Source organism: Cricetulus griseus, chromosome 5 (assembly GCF_003668045.3).
Source record: "Cricetulus griseus strain 17A/GY chromosome 5, alternate assembly CriGri-PICRH-1.0, whole genome shotgun sequence".
NCBI lineage: Eukaryota > Metazoa > Chordata > Mammalia > Rodentia > Cricetidae > Cricetulus > Cricetulus griseus.
In genome coordinates, this window is record NC_048598.1 from 89,576,994 (window position 1) to 89,599,950 (window position 22,957).

The window sequence follows — 22,957 nt, forward strand, 5'->3', positions numbered from 1 at the left end:
CACGTCCGAGGTGGGGCCCCGCCCCCCGCGCAGGCCGAGGCGCGCGCGGATTGGCTGCCGGGCTACGGGCGCTCGGGCCGGACGCACCTCCCCCCGACTTTCCCGCCAGCAGCTGCCGCGCGGCAGAGGCGGTACCTGCAGGCGCTCCCCGTGGCGGAACGCTCGGGCACGCCATCCTTCCTTCACCATGTCGCGACAAAGCACCCTGTACAGCTTCTTCTCCAAGTCTCCGGCGCTCGGGAACACCAAGAAGGCCGCGGCCCGGGCCTCCCGTGAAGGCGCCGCCGTCCCTGAGGCCTCCGCTTCCCGCGGCGGGGATGCGGCCTGGAGCGAGGCTGGATCCGAATCCCGGCCCGCGGCGGTGTCCGCCTCGTCGCCCGAGGCGAAGAATCTCAACGGGAGGCCGCGGAGCTCGGCCGCGCCGGCCGATCCGGACAGGTAGCTGGCTTCGGGGAGCTGAGGCGGCGCGCGGGGCGGCCGGAAGGAGGGGGAGGCTGTGCATGGCCGGGCCGGAGGAGATGCGGCTTGCCCGGGAGGCGCGGGGCTCGTGCCTGGGGCTTGCGGGGGAGGCTGGAGTCGCGTGCCTACATTGGGGTGGGATAGGGCGGCTCAGGAGGCTCTGCGGCCGAGACCCCCCCCACCCCCATTGGCCGGGGTTGGGGAGCCCCAGGAGCGGGGGTGTGTCCTGCTACGGGCTGGGGCCAGAGGGGGCGGGGCGGGAGCACATCCCTGTAGGGTGCCTACCCGGGAAGACGGCAGGAAACTTGGGCGGCAGGTGCAAGTTTGTTAACAGGTGGGAAAGGTGTTCCGGTTTGGGACGCAGGTTGTTTTTTTCTTTCTTTTATTTTTGATTTTTCGAGACAGGGTTTCTCTGTGTAGCTTTGGAGCCTATCAGGACACTTGCTCTGGATACCACAGAGATCCGCCTGCCTCTACCTCTCAAGTGCTGGGATTAAAGGCGTGCTCCACCAACGCCCGGCTTGGGACCACGTAGTTTTTAAACGCAGGATTGCACGCGAGGAAAGGAGGGTTTTTTGGAGTTTGTGGGGCTCCGAAGTATTGGGGTGTAGCGCCCTGGGTAAGAAAGTTTGCTGGCGAGGCAGGTCTGGGGTTGTCCTAGTACTTTGTGAATTTGCCAGTCCTTAATATAGGCAGTTAAGAGACAGTTTTTGGAAAGCTGGCCTTTAGTGCTTTAAACACATGATGGGATGGTGGCTGTTGAAGCCAGTGATGACATGGAAACTTTAAAAAAAAAAATAAGAAAAGAAAAAAAACAAATCAGAGCAGATCACTAGCCAGTAGTTCTCCGCAGCGATCTCTGATGCCTGTTCGAGGTGTCCTATAGGAATTGTTGGATTTTTCCATGTCTAGCTGTAATTGTAGAAGTAGTCTCTTTGTGTATGTGAGGGTGTTTTTGTGGTACTGGGCCTGAAGCACAGGACTTTGCATGGTGTACCATTGAGCTTGCATGTCCAGCCCGCAATTTGTGTATTGAAATGATCAGAAAATGCCACTGGAATAGTGTTGGCTTGGAGGTTCTAACTCAGAGCCCTTGCTATAGTGTGTTCAAGGTCCTGGCTAGGTGTGATCCCAAAGCCTGCTAAAGAAGTAGTGGCCTCTAGTAGCATAAAAGCTAGCATCTGGTGAGGAATGAATATTTACTTGGTTTGTGAATTGATTTTTTTGGCATCCAAAATAAAGGTTGTGTTTACTATTTACTGTAAGATACTTTATGTAAATATTAATGTATCCCGAGTAAAAACTGACCCCAAAGTAGACTGTATTAGTGTGTTGGAGGAAGGAGACGCTGTGGCTAAAGCTAGGCTTCTTCAGTTCTGTAAACTAAAAGGACAGGTTGGAGCTACCCAGATCCAAGTGGGTTCTGGCTCCTGGCTCCGAAAGCTGGTTTCTGGAAGAGAAGCTGTAAATCGGGAAAATGAAAGGGGTCAGACAGAGGACAACTTTCAGGAGAATGTAAACTGGTCCAAACTTGGGGTGGATAGGTCCAGAGACATTTGGACAAGGGATGGAAGCTGAAGATAAAACGGAGCATCAAGTTTGCTGTTAGGATTTCCTTTTGTGCTGTAGTGTTGGTAATTTGCTTGTTTATAGGTTCTTTGTCAGTTACTTGTAATGCAAATGGGCTTTTCCTTTCTGTGTCTGTCATTCCTCTCTGGCCTTACTTTTTGTCTTGAGACTGTCTCACTCTGTAGCCTTGGCTGTCAGGGGACTGTCTTTGTAGACCAGGGTGATTTTGAACTCAGATCCGCTACATTCTGAGTGCTGAGATTAAAGGTGATTTGCCTTGCTCAGCTCAGGGTATAACGCCAGCTTTGTCTGTCTTCTCTCCTTTTTTTTTTTTTTTAAATTGAAATATAGCATTTACCCCTTTTCCTCATTCCAATCCCAATTTTTAAATTATAAATTTTAATTTAACTTAAAAACATTTTTAGCTGGGTGGTGGTGGCAGCGGCTCGCCTTTTATCCCAGTACTGGGGGCAGAGGCAGGTGGATCAAGGACAGCCTTGTCTACAACTTCCAGAACAGGCTCCAAAGCTACAGTGAAACCCTGTCTCGAAAAACCAAGCCAAAACAATCATTTTAATTATGTATATTTTTATGTGTGTTGCTATGTTTATATGGATGCAGGTGCCCACTGAGGCCAGAGGCATAAGTTACAGGTGGTTGTCAGCTGCCCAGTGTAGTACTGCAAATAGTACTTGTTAAGTGCTTTTAACTCACTGGAGCCATCTCTCTGGCTTCCTCTTTTTCCTTCTTTAGGCTTAAAAAATACACAGAAAAATATTAAAAATATTGTAGACTCAATACATTTACAGACCTAACTTGTGGGTGTTTTTGATGTGTTTTCTTGGTTTTTGACACAGGGTCACACTAGAGCAGGCTATCCTTGAACTTGGGGCTGCCCACCTGCTTTAGTCTCCTGAGTGCTGGGATTACAAGCATGCCCTGGTCTTTTTAGTTTCATTTAGCGGCCCCCGCCCAACACTATAATAGAGGTTGGTCTGCATCATTTATTTATATGGTATCTCTAATTTAGTTTATATTTTGGAGATGGGTCTTGCTTTGTAGATCACATTGGCCTTAATAGCAGTCCTACTCCTTGTGTTTCCGAAACATGCATCCCTCACCCCCCACCCCGTTTGTTTCTGTGACAAGCCGGCTTCAAACTTAATACATAGCTGCAAGTGACTTTCGAACTCCTAATCCTTCTGTTTTTTTCCCTCTCAAGTGCAGGGATTACTGGCCTGTGCCACTATGTCTGGCTTCTATTTATAGAAGTAGATGTTAGCTTTGGTCAATCAATGTATTCTATTTTCAAAAAGTAGGTTAAAATGTTGATGATGAGGTGGCACCCATATGGGTACCAGTAGTTGGTACCCACATGCACTAAATGTTACCTAGGGAAATGCTTTGCTACTGAGCTGCCACCTTAGCGTGTCATTTTTTACTTTAGTTAAAATGCTTTTGAAGTGAATTTACGGTAACACCATTTTGTGTCTGTCTTGTTACAGGATATATGATCACACTGTGAACCCCAAGATTGCATTATTTACTGGAAAAACCTGTTTCTAGTTCTGGCTCAGTCCTAGCACACAGTGTTAATCCAAGAGCTTTCTGTTTGAATTTTTGTTTTGTTTTTGTTTTTTTGAGACAGGGTTTCTCTGTGTAGATTTGGAGCCTATCCTGGCACTCGCTCTGTAGACCAGGCTGGCCTCGAACTCACAGAGCTCCGCCTGCCTCTGCCTCCCCAGTGCTGGGATCAAAGACTTGCTCCACCAACCTGGCCCTGTTTGAATATTGTAAACAGGATCAAGTAAAGTCAACCACAGGTCAAGAGACTGAGTAAGCAACCAGTTGACAGGAATAAACCATAGAGAGTAAGAGGGAGTCAGGAGGATGGATAGAGAGATGCACAGGAAGTAGATGGGGAGGGACATTCATTTTGAGGTTTGTTGTTGGAGTCTGTGTAGGAAAGGTGTCTTCGGGGAACTTGATGGGTGCTTGCTCTCTGCCTCTCTACGCTAGCCAGCTTTCACCGCAGCATCTGGCTCCCGGGTCTTTATTGGTAAAATTGAACCATTGAGATTTTGTTAAAAACAACACTGCCTAATACTTCAGCCTCACTCGGCAATAACCACTTCCACCTTGGCAACACTTTCAGGACTGTCAACCCTGACCATTGTCCAGATGTATTAACCAAAGTAGTTAATGTTTGTGCAAACTAAAACATAAAATTAAAATAAGAATCATGAATAAAACAAAATTGTAAGTTGTGCAAAAAGACAGATGTTACAAAGACACTCCACTCCCCACCCCACTAATGTAACTGTGGTTTTGCCTTTAAAAGTGCTATACCCCCGAGCTACACTCAAGAAACATTTTGGAGGCATTAGCTTACTCTTAGTCTGGCCATTATTAAAGGACTCATTATTTTGGTTTTTCGAGACAGGGTTGGTTTCTCTGTGTAGCTTTGGAGCCTATCCTGGCACTCACTCTGGCCTCGAACTCACAGAGATCCACCTGCCTCTGCCTCCCAAGTGCTGGAATTAAAGGCATGCGCCACCACTGCCCAGCAGAACTAGCTCTTGTAGACCAGGCTGGTCTTGAACTCACAGAGATTTGCCGGCCTCTGCCTTCCGAGTGCTGGGATTAAAGGCATGTGCCACCACCATCTGGCGACTCTTATTTTTATTTATTTTTTCAAGATTTTATTTATTATGTATACAACATTCTGCTTCCATGTATATCTGCACACCAGAAGAGGGCACCAGATCTCATAACGGATGGTTGTGAGCCACCATGTGGTTGCTGGGAATTGAACTCAGGACCTCTGGAAGAGCAGTCAGTGCTGAGCCATCTCTCCAGCTCCGACTCTTGTGCTCTTAATTGGCTTAATTAGCATGGTTGTTGGCAACTATCTCGAGTGAATGTTTCACTTTTACATTGATTTATTTAATTCTAAGTTAAGGATTTTTTTTTAAAGGCTGGGTAACATAATCCTTTAATAATCCTTGCACTGTGAGGTGGAGGGTGGTTTATTTTTGTAGAGTTCTAGGCTGGCCAGTGCTACATATTAAGGCTATCGTAAAAGTAAAGCTTATTTTGTGTTTCTGGATGTTGTGTTGCATGTGTGCCTGTGCACCATATGTGTGTCTGGTACCTTTGGAGGGAGGGCAGAAGGGTTACAGACTGTCAGGAACTGTGATCTGGGTGCTGAGATTTGAATCTAGGTTTTCTGGGAGAACAGTCAGTACTTTTTTAATCTCTGAGCCTTATGTCCCGCTCACTAACTAATATTTAAGACACTCTCATATATTACAAGCTGGTCTCAAAACTTGCTGTGTAATGGAGGATGAGCTTGAATCTCTGACACCCCCCCATCTGAATACTAAGGATTGCAAGTGTCTGTCACTGTGCCTGGAATTTATTTTTACTATTAGCATTTATTAACTATTTTGCCTCACTGAATTTCAAATTCAAAGGATAACTTATTTAAAATTTAAAAACTTCTGGCATCCAATATCCTATCATTTCACTTTGGGAATCATGAGGGGCCAATGTATGTTACCAGGGGAGAGGATGAGATAATTTTGGCTCTCTTATTTTACCCTTTGCTTTTGTTTTGACAAAAGACACAATTCAGGAACAGCTAAATATAAGAGAAGTATATATGTGTGTTTGTCTATATGTATGTAGTGTACCCATGTGCATTTGTGGTACCTGAGAGAGGCCAGAGAAGGACCTCAGACCTCTGGAACTGGAGTTACAGACAGTTGTGAGCTGCTATGTGTGTTCAGGGAATTGAACCTGGTTCCTATGGAACAGCAGCCAGTGCTCTTAACTTCTAAACCCCATTATTTCTATTTTTTTAAAAATTACCTGTTAGTATATGAGTGCCCTAGTAGGCTGTAGAAGTCAGAACAACTTGGGGGAGTTGGCTCTTCCACCCATGGGTTCTGGGGATAGAGCCCAGGCCATCAAGCTTGGCTGTAGCTGTGTTCACCCTGAGTTATCTCCTCAGGCCTGTCTTGACTTTTGGGAGACAGGATTTCTCTGTAGCCCTGGCTGTACTGGAACTCACTCTGTGGACCAGGCTGGCCTGGAACTCAGAGACCTACCTGCCTCTGGCTCCCACACTCTGGGATTAAAGGTGTGTGCTACCACACCAGGATGTCTGGACTCTTTGAAAACTAATTACACTATTTATGTGCAGCTCTGGGAGATGGCTATGGGGTGTGTGTGGAGTTTGAGACAACTTGTGAGGCATCTTTACCTAGGTACTTGACTTGCCAAGCCATCACTCTAGCTCTGATGCTGGGTCTCTGTGTAGTCCAGGCTGGCCTTGAACTCAAGATCTGCTTCTGTCTTCAAGATTGCACAATAAGTACATGTGGGGACTGGGGAGGTTGGATGGTAAAGATCTTGCCTTTTAGTTATGAAGATCTTAATTCAGTTCACAGAAACCACCTAACAAATAAGCTGGGATTGGTGACATATGCCTTTGGCATTGGGGCGGCAGAGCCTCAGGGCTAGCAGGCTAGCTAGCAAGTCAGCCAGCCTAGCCCATTTGGCAAGTTCTAGGCCAAAGAGAGATTCTGTCTCAGAACCAGAAAGGTGGCTGGTAATGGAGAAATGACACCTGAGGCTGACCCCTGGTCCCCACACCCTTGTGTAAGTATAATTACATGCATGCACTCAACACACAAAGCTTTTAGTATTAGAAAAATTGAGAGTGGCAGGATCCGAGCTGGGTGATGATGGGGGCATACCTTTAATCCCAGCACTCAGAAGGCAGAGGGGGGTGGATCTCTGATTGAGGCCAGCCTGGTCTATAGAGTGAGTTCTAGCCAGGGCTAAAGAGAAATTCCATCTTGAAAAAACAAAAAAGGTGGCTATCAGGTAAAGTTGCTGCTACCGAGCCTGAAGACCTGTGCTTGAACCCGGAAACCTACATGGTGGAAGGAGATTTGTCCTCCGCCTCCATATGCATGCCATAGCACTTACATACCACCTTCCCCCCTCCCCACATACACACTGAGAAAAAATCCGATACTGCATATATCAAATGTATGCTTTATTGTGCCATTCTTTTTTGTTACTGTTGTTTGAGACAGGGTTCTCTGTGGCTTTGGAGGTTGTCCTGGAACTAGCTTTTGTAGACCAGGCTGGCCTCGAACTCAGAGATCTGCCTACCTCTGCCTCCCAAGTGCTGGGTTTAAAGGTGTGTGCCACCAAGGGGCTGGAGAGATGGCTCAGAGGTTAAGAGCACTGACTGCTCTTCCAGAGGTCCTGAGTTCAATTCCCAGCAACCACATGGTGGTTCACAACCATCTGTTATGAGATCTGGTGCCCTCTTCTGGTGTGCAGATGTACATGGAAGCAGAATGTTGTATACATAATAAATAGATAAAAACTTAAAAAAAAAAAAAAAAAGGGGTACGCCACCAATGCCCAGCCCAATGAAAACTAAATTTAAGGAAAAAAAAAAAAAAAAAGGGAAAGATTTTAGAGAACTCAGCTTTCCAGTGGCTAAATTGCTTTACTGAAGGAAGGCCTGATGAGATTGAAGATCAGCCCCTGCTCTGCCCTAGGGTTAGTGTTGAGGACAGCTGAGCCCTTCCCTGAGGCCCTGATAATCAGATGGAGAGGGAACTTACTAGTGCTTGTTTAAAACCTGGTTTGTGGTTGGGGAGGCCAGTAATAGCCTGGAACAGGGCTTTGGGGAAATTTCAGGATGCTGGGAACACCTCCCTCCCCCCATACACACCCTGGCCACCAAGGGCTATGGTGTTCAGTCGAAAAGCAGCGTGGTGCACTTGAGATACCATGTATTCCCTTTTCATAAAACACTGCTTGATTAGCTTCCTGCCAACTTCATCCATTTCCCCCCTCCAAGCTGTGTAGTAGATGCTGTATTTAATAAACTTGCTTGGTATTAAGACACAGCTTATTAAGCAAGACCTCCTGATGCCAATTTTCCTAACTTTCGTTTTTTTGATCCCCTGGTTCCTCCCCTTGGGAATGTGTCACTGAAGGAAGACTTGCTGGGCCAAGTCAGGTTAGGAAACAGTTATCTGTTTGAATTGTGCTGGTACAGCTTCTTAGTGATGACTATGTGGTGAGCCTGGTCACTGTAGAGTCTGAAGTGAGTCAGGCACTCGTTGTGCACTTTAGTCCCAGCACTTAGGAGGCAGAGGCAGGAGGATCTCGAGTTCAAGACCAGAGCTACACAGAAAAACAACAACAGAATGAAATTGAGAGTCAGTCCTTCTAAAGATACAGTATAAGGTAATGCTCATTCTCTCTCACTATTGTATTTTTTTTAAGATTTTATTTATTTATTTATTATGTATACAACATTCTGCTTCTATGTATATCTGCACACCAGAAGAGGGTACCAGATCTCATAACGGATGGTTGTGAGCCACCATGTGGTTGCTGGGAATTGAACTCAGGACCTCTGGAAGAGCAGTCAGTGCTCTTAACCTCTGAGCCATCTCTCCAGCCCCTCACTATTGTATTTTAAAAGTGTGTTTTGACCCTTTGAGTGCTGGGATGGAACCCATAGCTGTGTGTATGGTAGGCAAGAGTTGTACCATTGACCCATGTTTCCTAAATAAACGTGTGCTTGTGTGCACACAGACACATTTTGAGACAGGTCTTGGAATCCAGGATGGCCTTAAAATCACTGAGCTCCTCCTGCTTCAGCCTTATTTATGTGCTAGGATTACAGGCCTAGTTGGGAATATTGATGTGTTTTGAAGAAGTACTATTTCACGATTGGGTCTAAGTCAGTTGATTTCAACTGAATACTCTGGAATGTCTAAAGTGTTCTTATTTTAGTAGTGTGCTTATTTTAAGATTGTAGGTGCTGAGGACCTTTTAAGTGGGCCTAGAGAACATTGCTGTTAAGTGTTCTTGGGCAGGAGTTGCTGTTAGTGGTCTTTCTGTCATGGTGGCGGCGGCGGGGGGGGGGGGTTCTTGTGTGGTGCCACAGCCTGGGAGACTAGCTCCCAGAACTGCTCCAGGGTAACAAAAAAATGCCAGCAGAGTAGCAGGACTTAGAAGACTCCTTATCCACCTGTCTGAGGGTGGTTAGGAAAGGACTCGCCCCTTCTGAAGCTTTATTATTACCGTCTCTTGAAAAACCCTCTTCTCCCTTCAGAAAAACTCTAGATAATACATAAGTTACTTCTTCAGGATCACATGGCATCTCTTGAGTAAACAATAAGAAACAGAGCCATTCTGATACACAAGGAATCATATGCTTTCTCTCAGGCTTAGAATGGCACTGACTGGCTGGAACTGAGTAACCATGGCAACACTTGGCAGAGCAGACGGCAGGCATGACCTCTCTGCACATAGCCTGAGACATCATGGAGTGTGACCTTGAAATTTAGGACCTAAGCAGTAAACAGTTGGCTTGTAGTATAAAAGTGAGGTTAGGAGTATGCAGAAAGTCCAGTCTTTTATGTTACCTGCCAGGCTTTTTGGAAGTGAAAAACTTGGCACTAAAGTTTTCATGTCTGACCTTGGTACAGCAGGAGACACTTGGAACCTTGTCCTTGAGCAATTCATCTCCAGGGCAACTGTCTTATTTTGGATTTTCTCTGAGGTCTGTAATTGTCACAAAGTCTTGGAATAAAGACCCGGCTAAGAAAGTATATTTTATTCACCAAGATCACACAGTCATCCTGTCAAGTCACAGATAGTTATGCTCCCAAAGTGTAAAACACACCACTAATGGGACATGAAAAGATCCCAACAGCTGTTCTTTTTAGAGAGGCATTGTGACGACACATGACAAAGTTACAGGCAGTAACAAGCAGTTCCCACAGTCAGTAACCCCATGGTCTTGCTCCCTGTCAAAGAGTTCTTCATTGATGGATCAACCTGTTGAGTATTAGCTGTCATCTGCTGAATATTCTTAATGGCCTCTGGCAATATGATCTGTTATTTTTTTTTTCCTTTCTTTTTTTTTTCTATCTCTTCCTTTCCTCAGACAAGAGCCAAATCAAGTTTTGTGAAGGATGAACCTTTGGGGGAAAAAAAAATCCTATAGGCATGTGTATTCTCTATTTTCTCTGTGTCTGTCTCTGTGTCTGTCTGTCTGTCTGTCTGTCTTTCTGTCTCTCTCTTTCTCATCAGGCACTTATTGACGAGACTGGTTTGGTAAGGGGAAGCAGCTTTTGGAATGTTGAAAGTACATAGCCTAGCTGGAACAATCTAGGCTAACTTGAATGAATTTGATGATGTCATTATCAAGCTGATAATCATTCATCTTCAGGTTTTATGGATTAATTTTCTGCTGTGCAGTATACGTATGACACTAAGTCTTCTGTGACTGACAGGATACTGTCTGAATTTTGCCATCATTTTAACTTCTGAGAAACAGTTGCTTATATAGTACCAGTTTATCAGTTGTCATAATTGTTAGATAAGCGCTGTATTAGCTTGCTTGCTTTATTAAAGTTACTAAAACCTTCTAACTTGCCAGAAGTTTCTAAACAAGTCTTAATGAGAGCTTCCTTAAAAGTGCTTATTTGTGGGTTATTAAAACCTTTGACGTTAAGGTAGACAAATATTAACCAAATTCTATATTTCTTTTTGGCAGCAGTTCTTGTGACTTCTCACCAGGTGATTTGGTTTGGGCTAAGATGGAAGGTTACCCTTGGTGGCCTTGCCTGGTTTATAATCATCCCTTTGATGGAACATTCATCCGGAAGAAAGGGAAATCGGTCCGTGTTCATGTCCAGTTTTTTGATGACAGTCCAACAAGGGGCTGGGTTAGCAAAAGGCTGTTAAAGCCGTATACAGGTAAGAGATACAGGGTGAGTGGGAGAGGAGAGACTGATTCTCCATTATACAGTGAAATTGTGTATTGGGGGGGTTTCCTGAGCAAATTGCAGAAATAGTTTCTGATATGGCATGATAAAGAGACTGTTTGCAGCTGGTTTTAGCGACTTCATTTTGTATACAACTTTTATTTTTGTCTTTTGAATGACAATTAAAGCTCTGCAAGGGAAATTTTGTCTCTTGATCGGAGTTAGTTAATTGAACTATGAAACAGACATGAGAAGTGTAAGAAGTTAGACTAGCTCTATTTTTGAAGGGATAAGTAGGTAGTGTAAGCAGGATAATACCATGGATCAGTGACATTCTCCATGACAGAGATGCATACCACATGGCCTCCAAAATTATAACGTATTGAGTATATTCGAATTGTGTTTCACACCAGAACTCTATAAGCCCAGCTTTATTTACTGCATATTTAACCTCACACAGTATAATTGCAGGATACAATACACTGTACATTGCCTGTGAACAAGTCCCCATCCTTTATTCCCAGACATCCCATGCTAGTACATAGAACTCTGGTATGGGTTACAACTTCGTGAGTTTCTCAGACTTTTTCTTTCTTTCTTTCTTTCTTTCTTTCTTTCTTTCTTTCTTTCTTTTTCTTTTTTTTTTTTTTTTTTTTGGTTTTTCGAGACAGGGTTTCTCTGTAGCTTTGGAGGCTGTCCTGGAACTCTGTAGACCAGGTTGGCCTTGAACTCACAGTGATCCATCTGCTTCTGCCTCCTGAGTGCTGGGAATAAGGGCGTGTACCACCAACACCTGACCAAAATTCAGAACTCTTAAGAACCATGCCTTTTGTTAGTATGTTTGTCCTGCAAAAGATAGGTTCACTGAAAAGCACCATGTCGGAATGGAAAGAGAACCAGGAAGTTGATTCTATTCTTTTACTTACCTGCTGTATAATCTTGCTGAATGATACGGTTACTCATATATTAAATGACTTACAAAATGACTTTTTAAAGATATATAGCATTCTGCCTGCAAATATCCCTGCAGGCCAGAAGAGGGCACCAGATCTCATTACAGATGGCTGTGAGCCACTGTATGGTTGCTGGGAATTGAACTCAGAACCTCCAGAAGAGGTCAGTGCAGGCCTGGTGTTGGTGGCACACGCCTTTAATCCCAGCCTCAGGAGGCACAGGCAGGCGGATCTCTGTAAGTTCGAGGCCAGCCTGGTCTCCAGAGAGAGTGCCAGGATAGGCTCCAAAGCTACACAGAGAAATCCTGTCTCAAAAACCAAAAAAAAAAAAAAAAAGAGGTCAGTGCTCTTAACTGCTGAGCCATCTTTCCAGCCCCATAAAATGACTTCTTACGGCAGGCAGCAGATGATAAATGAGTTATTTAGGATTAATTTTAATATTCTAAAACTGCCTGGGCAAAATAAGAGATCAGGAAAGTTTATGCTGGTTTTTTTGTTTTGTTTTGTGTGTGTTTGTGTATGAAATGTTGTGTCTTGGTCTTTTAAATTCTATCCTTTGTTCTTTAAGATTCCTCTTTGTTGGGCTGAGGGTATATATTTTGGTGATAGAGCCCTTGCCCAAAATGTGCACAAGTATAAGGCCTTATTTTTTTCCTTCAAGTGCTGGGGAAAATATAGGCCTGGTTGTCCTGGATATTGTTATGTTAACTAGGCTGGGATTAAGGTAGTGGTGGGACTTGTTTACTTTTTGAGACTAAATCGTACAGGCTACCTTCAGTTCACTTTGTATCCTAGGCTGTCTTTGAATTTGGTTTTGTTTCTGAGACAAGGTCTCTTCATGTATGTAGACCTGGCTGCTCTGAAACTTACTGTGTAGACCAGTCTGGACTCCAACGGACATCTCCCTGCCTCAGCTTCTCTATGCTGGGATTAAAGGTGTGTGCCACCACAACCTGTTTACTTTGAATTTGAAGCCGTCCTCCTTTAGTTTCTCTTTGAGCTTCAATTACAATCCCACCAGTAGGTTAGGTCCCAGAAAGCACCTAGTTTCTTTCTTTTCTTTTTTTTTTTTTTAAAGTTGATACATGTTTTAATATAATAGCCAAGAGCATGGGTGGAGAGGCCTCTTGTTCAAATTCTTTTTTGTAGTTACTGAGTCAGGTGTCTGTCTATGAGGCTGTGGCGTGATGTGTAGTGAAGCTACAGTGGGCATTTTGGGGAAAGTTTGGACTCACTGTCCAGCTGATCTTTTTTTTTGGGGGGGGGAGGGGGTTGAGAAAGGGTTTGGTTGTCCTGGAACTCTGTAGACTAGGCTGGCCTTGAACTCACAGAGATCCGCCTGCCTCTGCCTCCCGAGTGCTGGGATTAACGGCACCACCGCCCGGCCCAGCTGATAACTCTTGTTGCAGGTTATAACTTTTGATCTTTAGGGAAAGGGTAAGTTGTACCTTCAGTTTGTCTTAGATGGTCCATAAAAGTTGTTAGGACCACCGAAGGTTAGGCTGTCCTGTTTCCATATGCAGACAGAAGATGATAGAATTCTTGGATGCGTTAATTTAGACATTTGGCTTTCTTTTCCAGCCATGGTTCTATTTCAGCAGAACAGATCAGATCCACTTCTGTTTTAGTGAATGTCTCTTAGAAAACTAATTGTTAAATTGGTCATGCTAAGTTTTGGTTGACTAGATGGAAGTGTTCTCACAATAATGATGAAAACCAGGTTCTAGGGATTGAGCCTCAGATCCATGATAGGCCAACATTCAACCACCGCATTACATTCCCACTCCCACGAAATAAATGTTAAGAGTTTTATTTTACTTTATTTATTTATTTATGTTTTCTTTCGAGACAGGGTTCTCTGTGGCTTTGGAGGCTGTCCTGGAACTAGCTCTTGTAGACCAGGCTGGTCTCGAACTCACAGAGATCTGCCTGCCTCTGCCTCCCGAGTGCTGGGATTAAAGGCGTGTGCCACCAACGCCCCGAAACAGTTTTATTTTAAAGCAGAGGTCTTTGAATGGAGGAAAAACTAAACGGTAGGCCCCTTGTTAAAGAAATGCAGATTGATTCTTTTTTTTCTGAGACAGAGTTTTATGTAGCCTTAGCTGGGCTCCAGCTCTGCTGCTGAACATGCCTTGAGCTCCTGACTCTCCAGATGTCTGTCTCCCAAGGGCTAGCCAGAGATTACCCCTAGTATTACCTCTTCTGGTTTACTGGGTTAATGGCACTGGGGATACAGCCCAGGGCCTCCCTCATATGTGCTAGGCACGGACTCTACCAATTGAGTCACATTCCAGCCTGGCTATCCAGTTACTTATTTAAATAAATCTCATCTGTCTTTGGGATAATTTTAGAAAGAGTCCCTAACCCAACCACTCCGAGGGTTGTCATACCTTGGCCCATGATTCTGAGACATTGGAAGAGAGACTTAAGTAAGTGGCCTGCGATGACTGAACGGGGTAAATTCAAAGAAGTAAAATTGGTGATTCCAGTTTCATTGCTAGCTTTTCCCTGAAAATCCCTTCCAATAAGCTTTTGACCTAAATATATGAAAAAGTGGGGCATTAAAAATTGTAACTGATGATTGGTTTTTTTATTTAAATTAGAAACAAGAATGTTTTACATGTCAATCCCAGTTCTCTCTCCCTCCCCTCCTCCCCTGCCCCCCCCCCCCAAATTATAACTGATTGTAACCATTCTTGTTCATGTTGTAATTTGGCTAGCTATCCCACCACTTTGTTTTCATTGCTAAGTATATTTCTAGGTTCAAAGTCAAAGGAAGCCCAAAAGGGAGGTCATTTCTACAGTTCAAAGTCTGAAATACTCAGAGCGATGCAACGTGCAGATGAAGCCTTAAATAAAGACAAGGTCAAGAGGCTTGAGTTGGCAGTGTGTGATGAGCCTTCAGAGCCGGAGGAGGACGAAGAGACAGAGGTCAGGCCTTCTGTTCTCTTAAGGGGTGATGGGGAGAAGGGGAGAAGTGATGTGTATGTGATGCGCTCACCTTTAATCCCAGCACTCAGGAGGCAGAGGCAGGCGGATCTCTGTGAGTTCGAGGCCAGCCTGGTCTACAGAGCAAGTGCCAGGATAGGCTCCAAAGCTACAGAGAAACCCTGTCTCAAAACAAAACAAAAAACAATGATGTGACTGTCCAGTGTGCTTATACATGCATATACCTGTACTTCCCTGGATTGGAAGTTAGCTTACTTAGATAGATTTCCAACTATCTAAGTTCCTGCCCACTTTTTTGAGACAGTCTTTGTAGCTGAAGCTGGTCGAAGTTACAATCTTCTTGCTTTCTGCCTTTCAAATATTGAGATTATAGACTGTTATACATATTGTCTCCCAGTCCTGGGGATTGAACCCAGGGTCTCATACATGTCAGGCCGGTGCTCTGCCACTCAGCCCACCAGAGGCTTCATAGAAAAGCTGTAGTTTTTAATTTGAGACAGGGTGCTAACAAGTTGCTCAGGCTAGCCTGGAACTCCTGGCTCAACCTCACAAGACGTTGGATTACAGACGTGTAGTATCAGGTTCAGTTTATGTTTAAAGTTAGTCTAGCTGAAATAGTTTTAAGAAAGAACATTTTCTCAAGGTGTGTGTGATTTGCAGCATATGGGTATGATTCCACAGCAGTATTGTTTTTGTTTCTTTGAGACAGGCTCTGTGTATCCCAGGCTGCCCTTGAACTCCCATGCAGGGGAGGATGCCTTTAGTGATTCTCCCTCCCTTCCCCCCAATGCTGGAATTACAGGTGTATGCCAACATTCCCGCTGTATGACTTGTTGGAGTTCAAACCCAGAAATTTGCATGTTAGTCACCTGAGCTACATCCCTGCCCCACGATGGCTTCAATATTCCAGTGATCTTTACGCCTCAGCCTCCTGAGTGCTGGGGTTATGGGACTGAGTCACAATGTCTGGGTTTTTTTGTTGTTGTTTTCCTTTTCTTTTGTGGTACAGAGATTGACTTAGGGCTTTTTGTTTTATTTAAAAACCTTCCCTCTTTGGCAGGCGCCTGCAGCGTATGTGTCTGATAAAAGTGAAAAAGATAATCCGAGTGAGAGTGAAGAAGAGCTGCAGCCCAAGATGCAGGGGCCTCGGCGGAGCAGCCGGCAAGTCAAAAAGCGAAGGGTCATAGATTCTGAGAGTGATCTTGACGGCTCGGATGTAGAATTCAAGCCAGACACTAAGCAAGAAGGAAGCAGTGACGAAATGAGCAGCGGAGTTGGGGACAGCGATAGTGAAGGCCTGGGCACCTTGGGCAAGGGTGCTCCAAAGCGCAAGAGAACAGTGGCTGGTCACAGTGCATTTAGAAAGAAAGCTTCAAGGAAGGAAACACCCTCAGCTACCAAACGAGTGACTCAGGTTTCTTCAGAAACCAAGAGTACCTTGAGTGCTTTTTCTGCTTCTCCAAATTCTGAATCCCAGGCCCATGTCAGTGGAGGAGGCGATGACAGCGGTGGACTCACTGTTTGGTATCATGAAACTTTAGACTGGCTCAAGCCAGAAAAGAGAAGAGATGAGCACAGGAGACGGCCTGATCACCCCGATTTTAATTCTTCTACACTCTACGTGCCTGAAGATTTCCTTAACTCTTGTACTCCAGGGATGAGGAAGTGGTGGGAGATTAAGTCTCAGAACTTTGATCTTGTCATTTTTTATAAGGTGGGGAAGTTTTACGAATTGTATCACATGGATGCTGTTATTGGAGTCAATGAGCTGGGGCTAGTATTCATGAAGGGCAACTGGGCCCATTCTGGTTTTCCGGAAATTGCATTCGGCCGATTTTCAGATTCCTTGGTGCAGAAGGGCTATAAAGTAGCACGGGTGGAACAGACGGAGACTCCAGAAATGATGGAGGCACGGTGCCGGAAAATGGCCCATGTGTCTAAGTTTGATAGAGTGGTGAGAAGGGAGGTTTGCAGGATCATTACCAAGGGCACACAGACGTACGGTGTGCTGGAAGGTGATCCCTCTGAGAGCAACAGTAGGTACCTTCTTAGCCTTAAAGAGAAGGAGGAAGATTCGTCTGGTCACACTCGTGTATATGGTGTGTGCTTTGTTGACACGTCGCTGGGCAAGTTTTTCATAGGTCAGTTTCCAGATGATCGCCATTGTTCCAGATTTAGGACACTCGTGGCACACTATCCTCCAGTACAAATTTTGTTTGAGAAGGGAAATCTTTCAACAGAAACCAAAACAGTCCTAAAGGGTTCACTGTCCTCTTGTCTTCAGGAAGGTCTGATACCAGGTTCTCAATTTTGGGATGCCACTAAGACTTTGAGAACACTTCTTGAAGAAGGGTATTTTAGTGGGAAGTCAGAAGGCAGTGGTGTAGTGCTGCCTGGGGTGCTTAAAAGTATGACCTCGGAGTCGGATTCTATTGGCCTGACACCAGGGGAGAAGAGTGAATTGGCCCTGTCTGCTCTAGGTGGTTGTGTTTTCTACCTCAAAAAATGCCTGATTGACCAGGAGCTTCTATCAATGGCTAATTTTGAGGAATATTTTCCCTTGGATTCTGACAAGGTCACAACAGTAAGACCTGGTGCGATCTTCACTACAGCCAGTCAGCGAATGGTGCTAGATGCAGTGACATTAAACAATTTGGAGATTTTCCTGAATGGAACAAATGGTTCTACTGAAGGGACTCTGCTAGAGAGGCTTGATACTTGCCATACTCCCTTTGGCAAGCGGCTGCTAAAACAGTGGCTTTGTGCTCCCCTCTGTAGCCCCTCTGCTATTAGTGACCGTTTAGATGCTGTGGGAGACCTGATGGCTTTGCCTGACAAAGTCAATGAAGTCACAGACCTCCTAAAGAAGCTACCAGATCTTGAGAGGCTACTGAGTAAGATCCATAACATTGGATCTCCACTGAAGAGTCAGAACCACCCAGACAGCAGGGCTATAATGTATGAAGAAACCACATACAGCAAAAAGAAGATCATTGATTTTCTGTCTACTCTAGAAGGATTCAAAGTAGTATGTAAGATTATAGAGCTTATGGAGGGTGTCGCTGATGATTTTAAGTCTAAAACCCTCAGGCGGGTTGTTACTCTACAGACAAAAAGTCCTGAAGGGCGCTTTCCTGATCTGAGCGCAGAGCTGAACCGATGGGATACAGCTTTTGACCATGAGAAGGCTCGGAAGACAGGACTCATCACTCCCAAGGCGGGCTTTGATCCTGATTATGACCAAGCACTTGCTGACATCAAAGAGAATGAACAGAGCCTCCTAGAATACTTGGATAAACAGCGCAGTCGCATTGGCTGCAGGACCATAGTCTACTGGGGAATTGGTAGGAACCGGTACCAGTTGGAGATCCCAGAGAATTTTGCTACCCGTAACCTCCCGGAAGAATATGAATTAAAATCTACTAAAAAGGGCTGTAAACGATACTGGACCAAAACAATTGAGAAGAAATTATCTAATCTTATAAATGCTGAAGAACGTAGGGACATGTCTTTGAAAGACTGCATGAGGCGGCTGTTCTATAACTTTGCTAAAAATTACAAGGACTGGCAGTCTGCTATAGAGTGCATTGCAGTGTTGGGTAAGGCTTTAAATAACCCTGCACCTGTTCCCTATGCTTTGTTCTCTGAACATGGGTATGTATATTGACATGTATGCATACATGCTTGTCTTGGGTCAAACTGACTACATTGAAGAAAGCAACTGAGTATCTGAAACTTGGATTTTAGCCATTAATAGCCTTACGACATTTCCCCCCTCCATTCTTGGAATTATTGAGGAAAGATTTTTGGTTTTTCAAGACAGGGTTTCTCTGTAGCTTTGAAGCCTGTCCTGGAACTCGCTCTGTAGACCAGGCTAGTCTAAAACTCAACAGGGATCCCCCTACCTCTTGTCTCCCAAGTGCTGGGATTAAAGGTGTGAGCCATTTTACAAATGCTTATTGGTACTAGACCATTTTCTTTTTTGTTAGACTCTCTAGCCCAAGCTTACCTTGAACTCTTTGGCAATCCACCTGCCTCAGCTCTCCACCTACTAGGATTACTTACAGGAGTAAGGCACTGTTCTCTGGCTTTCATAGTTTAATTTGCCATGGATCAAAACTAGAGCCTGTGTATGGTTGGGCAAACACTGCCAGTGAGCCAACTCTTGGGCCCAAATTGCTTTTGTAATTGAGGTTTTTTGTTGTTGTTTTTAAAGTAGAGATAGAGGTAAATTTCGTTTTATTTGTGGATCTTTTGTATTTCCTTGAATCAAATTTGCATGGAAATTTTAGAGGGCAGAGGACTGGGAATGGTCCTAGGCTTTGTGTGATCTGTACCTCTAGCCCTTCTATGACATCATGCCCTGATTTGTGTGTTTATAATTTGATAATCTTAAAATATCAGGGCTAGTGTATCTGGAACCATTTGGGCATCAGTTTTTTTTTTTTTTTTTTTTTTTTTAAATATGGAAACCCAAGGTACGACACTGAGATCGTAACACACAACCCCTCATCTGAACACAATTATCAAATGGAACAGTAAAACCTTTCGAAGCACATAGACTGTAAATTGGTCCATCTGTCTGGCTCTCTAGCTGTTCCCCGGCACTAGCTGTAAGGCCCTGTCACCTCAGGTATTAACATCTCTGAGCATACAAGCACCTTTACCCACATGGAGATGTGGAGGAGAGGAGAGAGCCGAGAGAGGTGCTGAGATGGAAACTTCAGTAACGGTCTTTGTTGTTTTGAGACAAGTGTTGGGATTAAAAGTTCAGTACCATGCCTGGCAGTTCAGAGCATTTTAGGACAAAATGGAGCATATTGCCTTTACTGAGTATAATGCTTGTGTGTATGTTAGGGGGTTGGGCATGTGACAGTTCCAGTGGAGATTAAGAGGACAGTTTAGTGGGAATTAGCTCTCCTTCTACCATGCCGATCCTACAGATTGAATTTATGTTACTGGGCTTGGTGGCAAGCACCTTTGGCCTGCTGAACCATCATCTCGCTGGCCCATTTTTAAAAGCTATTTTGTAGAAGCTGGAACAAGTCCTTTGTAGTGGGTATGACAGTATACCCAGCGAGAAATTTAACAAAATGATGCTTCACTTTTATCTTCTTTTGACAGATGTCTTACTGTGCCTGGCTAACTATAGTCAAGGAGGAGATGGTCCTATGTGTCGGCCAGTAATTCTGTTACCAGGAGAAGATACACACCCCTTCCTAGAGCTTAAAGGCTCACGACATCCCTGCGTTACAAAGACTTTTTTTGGAGATGATTTTATTCCTAATGACATTCTAATAGGCTGTGAGGAAGAGGGAGAAGAAAATGGCAAAGCTTATTGTGTGCTTGTTACTGGACCAAATATGGGGGGCAAATCTACACTCATAAGACAGGTAACTTATCCTTCATATCCTATTACTTGGAAAGTGATTGTAAGGTGAGGGGCAAACGTACTGTAGTCCATTTTCCAGAAAGCACAGTCATGCATTTATCTCATCAGTCAGATGCCTCTTAGCTAATGTGAAGGCGGTAATGCTCTGGTGGTAGAAAACTCACTGTTATATCTCTGGCTGTACTGTCCTCCTCCCCCAGGTATTAGAGGAAACAAAGTAGCCATTTTGACATACTTGTCTCATCTAATTACTTACTACACTTAGCCAGCCACAGAGCTAAAATTGACCTTTAAAGGCTATAAAGAGAGAATAGGCACATATTACATCATTGGTATCTAATTTGCTAACAGAAGCAGTTGTATCACATGTATTTTTCAACTTTAAAAGAACATGACAAGTATAGGGGTTATGTATCCAGGGTTGGTTCTAAGGCAGTCAGTTTTAGTTTTAAGGCGCTTCTGGTCCAAAGTATTTGTTAGGCTTTACTAGAGTCCTACCTAAGAATACTTATTTTTGGGGGGTGTGTGTGGGGGGGAGGGGTGTTTCGAGGCAGGGTTTCTCTGTGGCTTTGGAGGCTGCCCAGGAACTAACTCTTGGAGACCAGGCTGGTCTCAGACTCACAGAGATCTACCTGCCTCTGCCTCCTAAGTGCTGGGATTAAAGGTGTGCGCCACCACTGCCTGGCCCTGCCCAAGAATTCTTGAGTCAAATGTGTACTGTGTATAGCTTCTTTTAATGCCAGTCAGAACATCCCTTTCCTCCCACCTTCACAGGCTGGTCTGTTGGCTGTAATGGCCCAGCTGGGTTGTTATGTACCTGCTGAAGAATGTCGGCTCACGCCGGTAGATAGGGTGTTTACCAGACTTGGTGCCTCAGATAGGATAATGTCAGGTGAGTAGTTCTTTCTCCTTCACCCCTAAGGCTTTTACAATTCAGTTGGCAGTGATAAAAAACAGCTGCCTCTTGTATTAAGCTTGGCATTATGTAAAACTCAAACTTTAAAAAATATTACAATTTACAAATTATGTAGTTTCACGTCTTGCTTGTCCTATTCATACAAGATACAATCTGCTGTTAACACAGTCCTGTTTCCTTTTTTTATAGGTGAAAGTACATTTTTTGTTGAGTTGAGCGAAACTGCTAGCATACTTAGGCACGCAACAGCACATTCTTTGGTGCTTGTGGATGAATTAGGTAAGAAGCAGTTTTTGTTTGAACGCCATCTTGAAAACATATAGAAATTATTTCTAAAGATCCACTCCCAGGAAGTTAGCTACTATGACTGACTGTATGCTTTTATCTCTTCTGGCAGTACTGGGGCTGAACCTGAGTCTCCTGTATTAAGGGCACATGTTGTTCTTTAGGTACAGAGTTCAGTTCTAGCACCCGCACTGGGCAGCTCACAATTGCATGTTTATTCCAGTTCCAGGGGTATCTGGCTTCTTGAGCACTTCATACACACACTTATAAAAGGTTAAAAGGTTAAAATAATCGAGTCCAAGTATGTGGGTTGTGTTTTGTCTACACATACACATACGTAGGCTTAGTCGAAAATGCCTACTGGGTAATTTTTGACAGGGCCTCTTACTAAGTTGTTCAGATTGGCCTTGAACTCCCGAGATAGCTGGGTTATCAAGACTGTGAGCTCTAAATTTGTAAAATCAAATTGTGTGGCTTGAACCATGTGTCTTGTATTTGTCAGTCAACTCCCTTCATACTGGGGACTTGCTGTCTGGGACTGCTGAGTTTGTCATTTGAGATGGAGGATCTCTGTTGTCCCTGCTCCTGGCACCCCTGTCATAAGGTGTGCACCTCTTAATGTACAGTACATTTCACTTTCACAGGAAGAGGAACTGCAACTTTCGATGGGACAGCGATAGCCAGTGCAGTTGTCAAAGAACTTGCTGAAACCATAAAGTGTCGAACATTGTTTTCTACACACTATCATTCATTAGTAGAAGACTATTCTAAAAATGTTTCTGTGCGCCTAGGACATATGGTATGTGGAATTAATTGGGCATTGTTTATTGGCAGCACATAAATCATAGAGCTATAATAAAACAATTTCTCTCTTTTGAAGGCTTGCATGGTAGAGAATGAGTGCGAGGACCCCAGCCAGGAGACTATCACCTTCCTCTACAAGTTCATTCAGGGAGCTTGTCCCAAGAGCTACGGCTTCAATGCAGCAAGGCTGGCTAATCTTCCAGAGGAGGTCATTCGAAAGGGACACAGAAAAGCAAGGGAGTTTGAGAAGATGAATCAGTCATTACGATTATTTCGGTAATTATTTCTAGATAAAGAGAATAAAAATTTTATAAAGAGTTGGAAGGCTGGTACAGAGACAAAATGAAATAATTTTTTTTTTTTTTTTAAAGGGAAGTTTGTCTGGCTAGTGACAGGCCGACTGTAGATGCTGAAGCTGTCCACAGGCTTTTGGCTCTGATTAAGGACTTGTAGACTACATTGGAAGCTAAGCTGACTTTTGACAAAGGTGGTAAATTCAGACAACATTATGATCTAATAAACTTTATTTTTTAAAAATGACCATTTTCCATTTTCTTTCTAGGAAATTAAACCCTTTTAATTCTCATCTACCTTCTACATAATGGTTATTGAATACTCCACAATATATTAAGTCTAGATGTTATGGTACATGCATACACTTTCAGGCTGTTTATACCCACTGTCACCAATACACATAAATGGGGGGCGCTATGAAACTGTTTAGGGCTGTAGATATACTGGTCTCAGCATAATGCAGGAAATTGCTTTAATTTCCAGCCATTTTGTCTAAACTGTTCAAATAAAAACTATG

General features: G+C 44.1%; 1 protein-coding gene across 4 annotated transcripts; it reads left to right on the forward strand.

Moving 5' to 3' along the window:
* Positions 1-30: 30 nt before the first annotated feature.
* Positions 31-22,686, forward strand: Msh6 (mutS homolog 6). 4 transcript variants are annotated; one of them, XM_035445599.1, is made up of 11 exons: positions 31-253; positions 403-438; positions 10,637-10,839; positions 14,562-14,731; positions 15,810-18,348; positions 19,874-20,142; positions 20,916-21,033; positions 21,247-21,336; positions 21,987-22,141; positions 22,223-22,422; positions 22,518-22,686. In XM_035445599.1, the coding sequence occupies exons 3-11, from the start codon at positions 10,680-10,682 to the stop codon at positions 22,597-22,599; spliced, it is 3,783 nt and encodes a 1,260-aa protein (XP_035301490.1). In that variant the 5' UTR covers positions 31-253; positions 403-438; positions 10,637-10,679; the 3' UTR covers positions 22,600-22,686. The 4 variants fall into 4 exon arrangements, with proteins under 4 accessions (XP_035301490.1, XP_035301491.1, XP_027273796.1 ...); XM_035445600.1 differs by having other exon boundaries at positions 10,640-10,839; XM_027417995.1 differs by having other exon boundaries at positions 92-438.
* Positions 22,687-22,957: the final 271 nt, after the last annotated feature.

Bases quoted from the DNA above. Each gene is read 5' to 3' on its own strand.
- Msh6 (XM_027417995.1), top strand. From the start codon at position 188: ATGTCGCGACAAAGCACCCTGTACAGCTTCTTCTCCAAGTCTCCGGCG. The intron at 21,034-21,246 runs GTGAGTAGTTCT...CTTTTTTTATAG, and splicing joins CTCAGATAGGATAATGTCAG to GTGAAAGTACATTTTTTGTT. The intron at 22,423-22,517 runs GTAATTATTTCT...TTTTTTTTAAAG, and splicing joins CAGTCATTACGATTATTTCG to GGAAGTTTGTCTGGCTAGTG.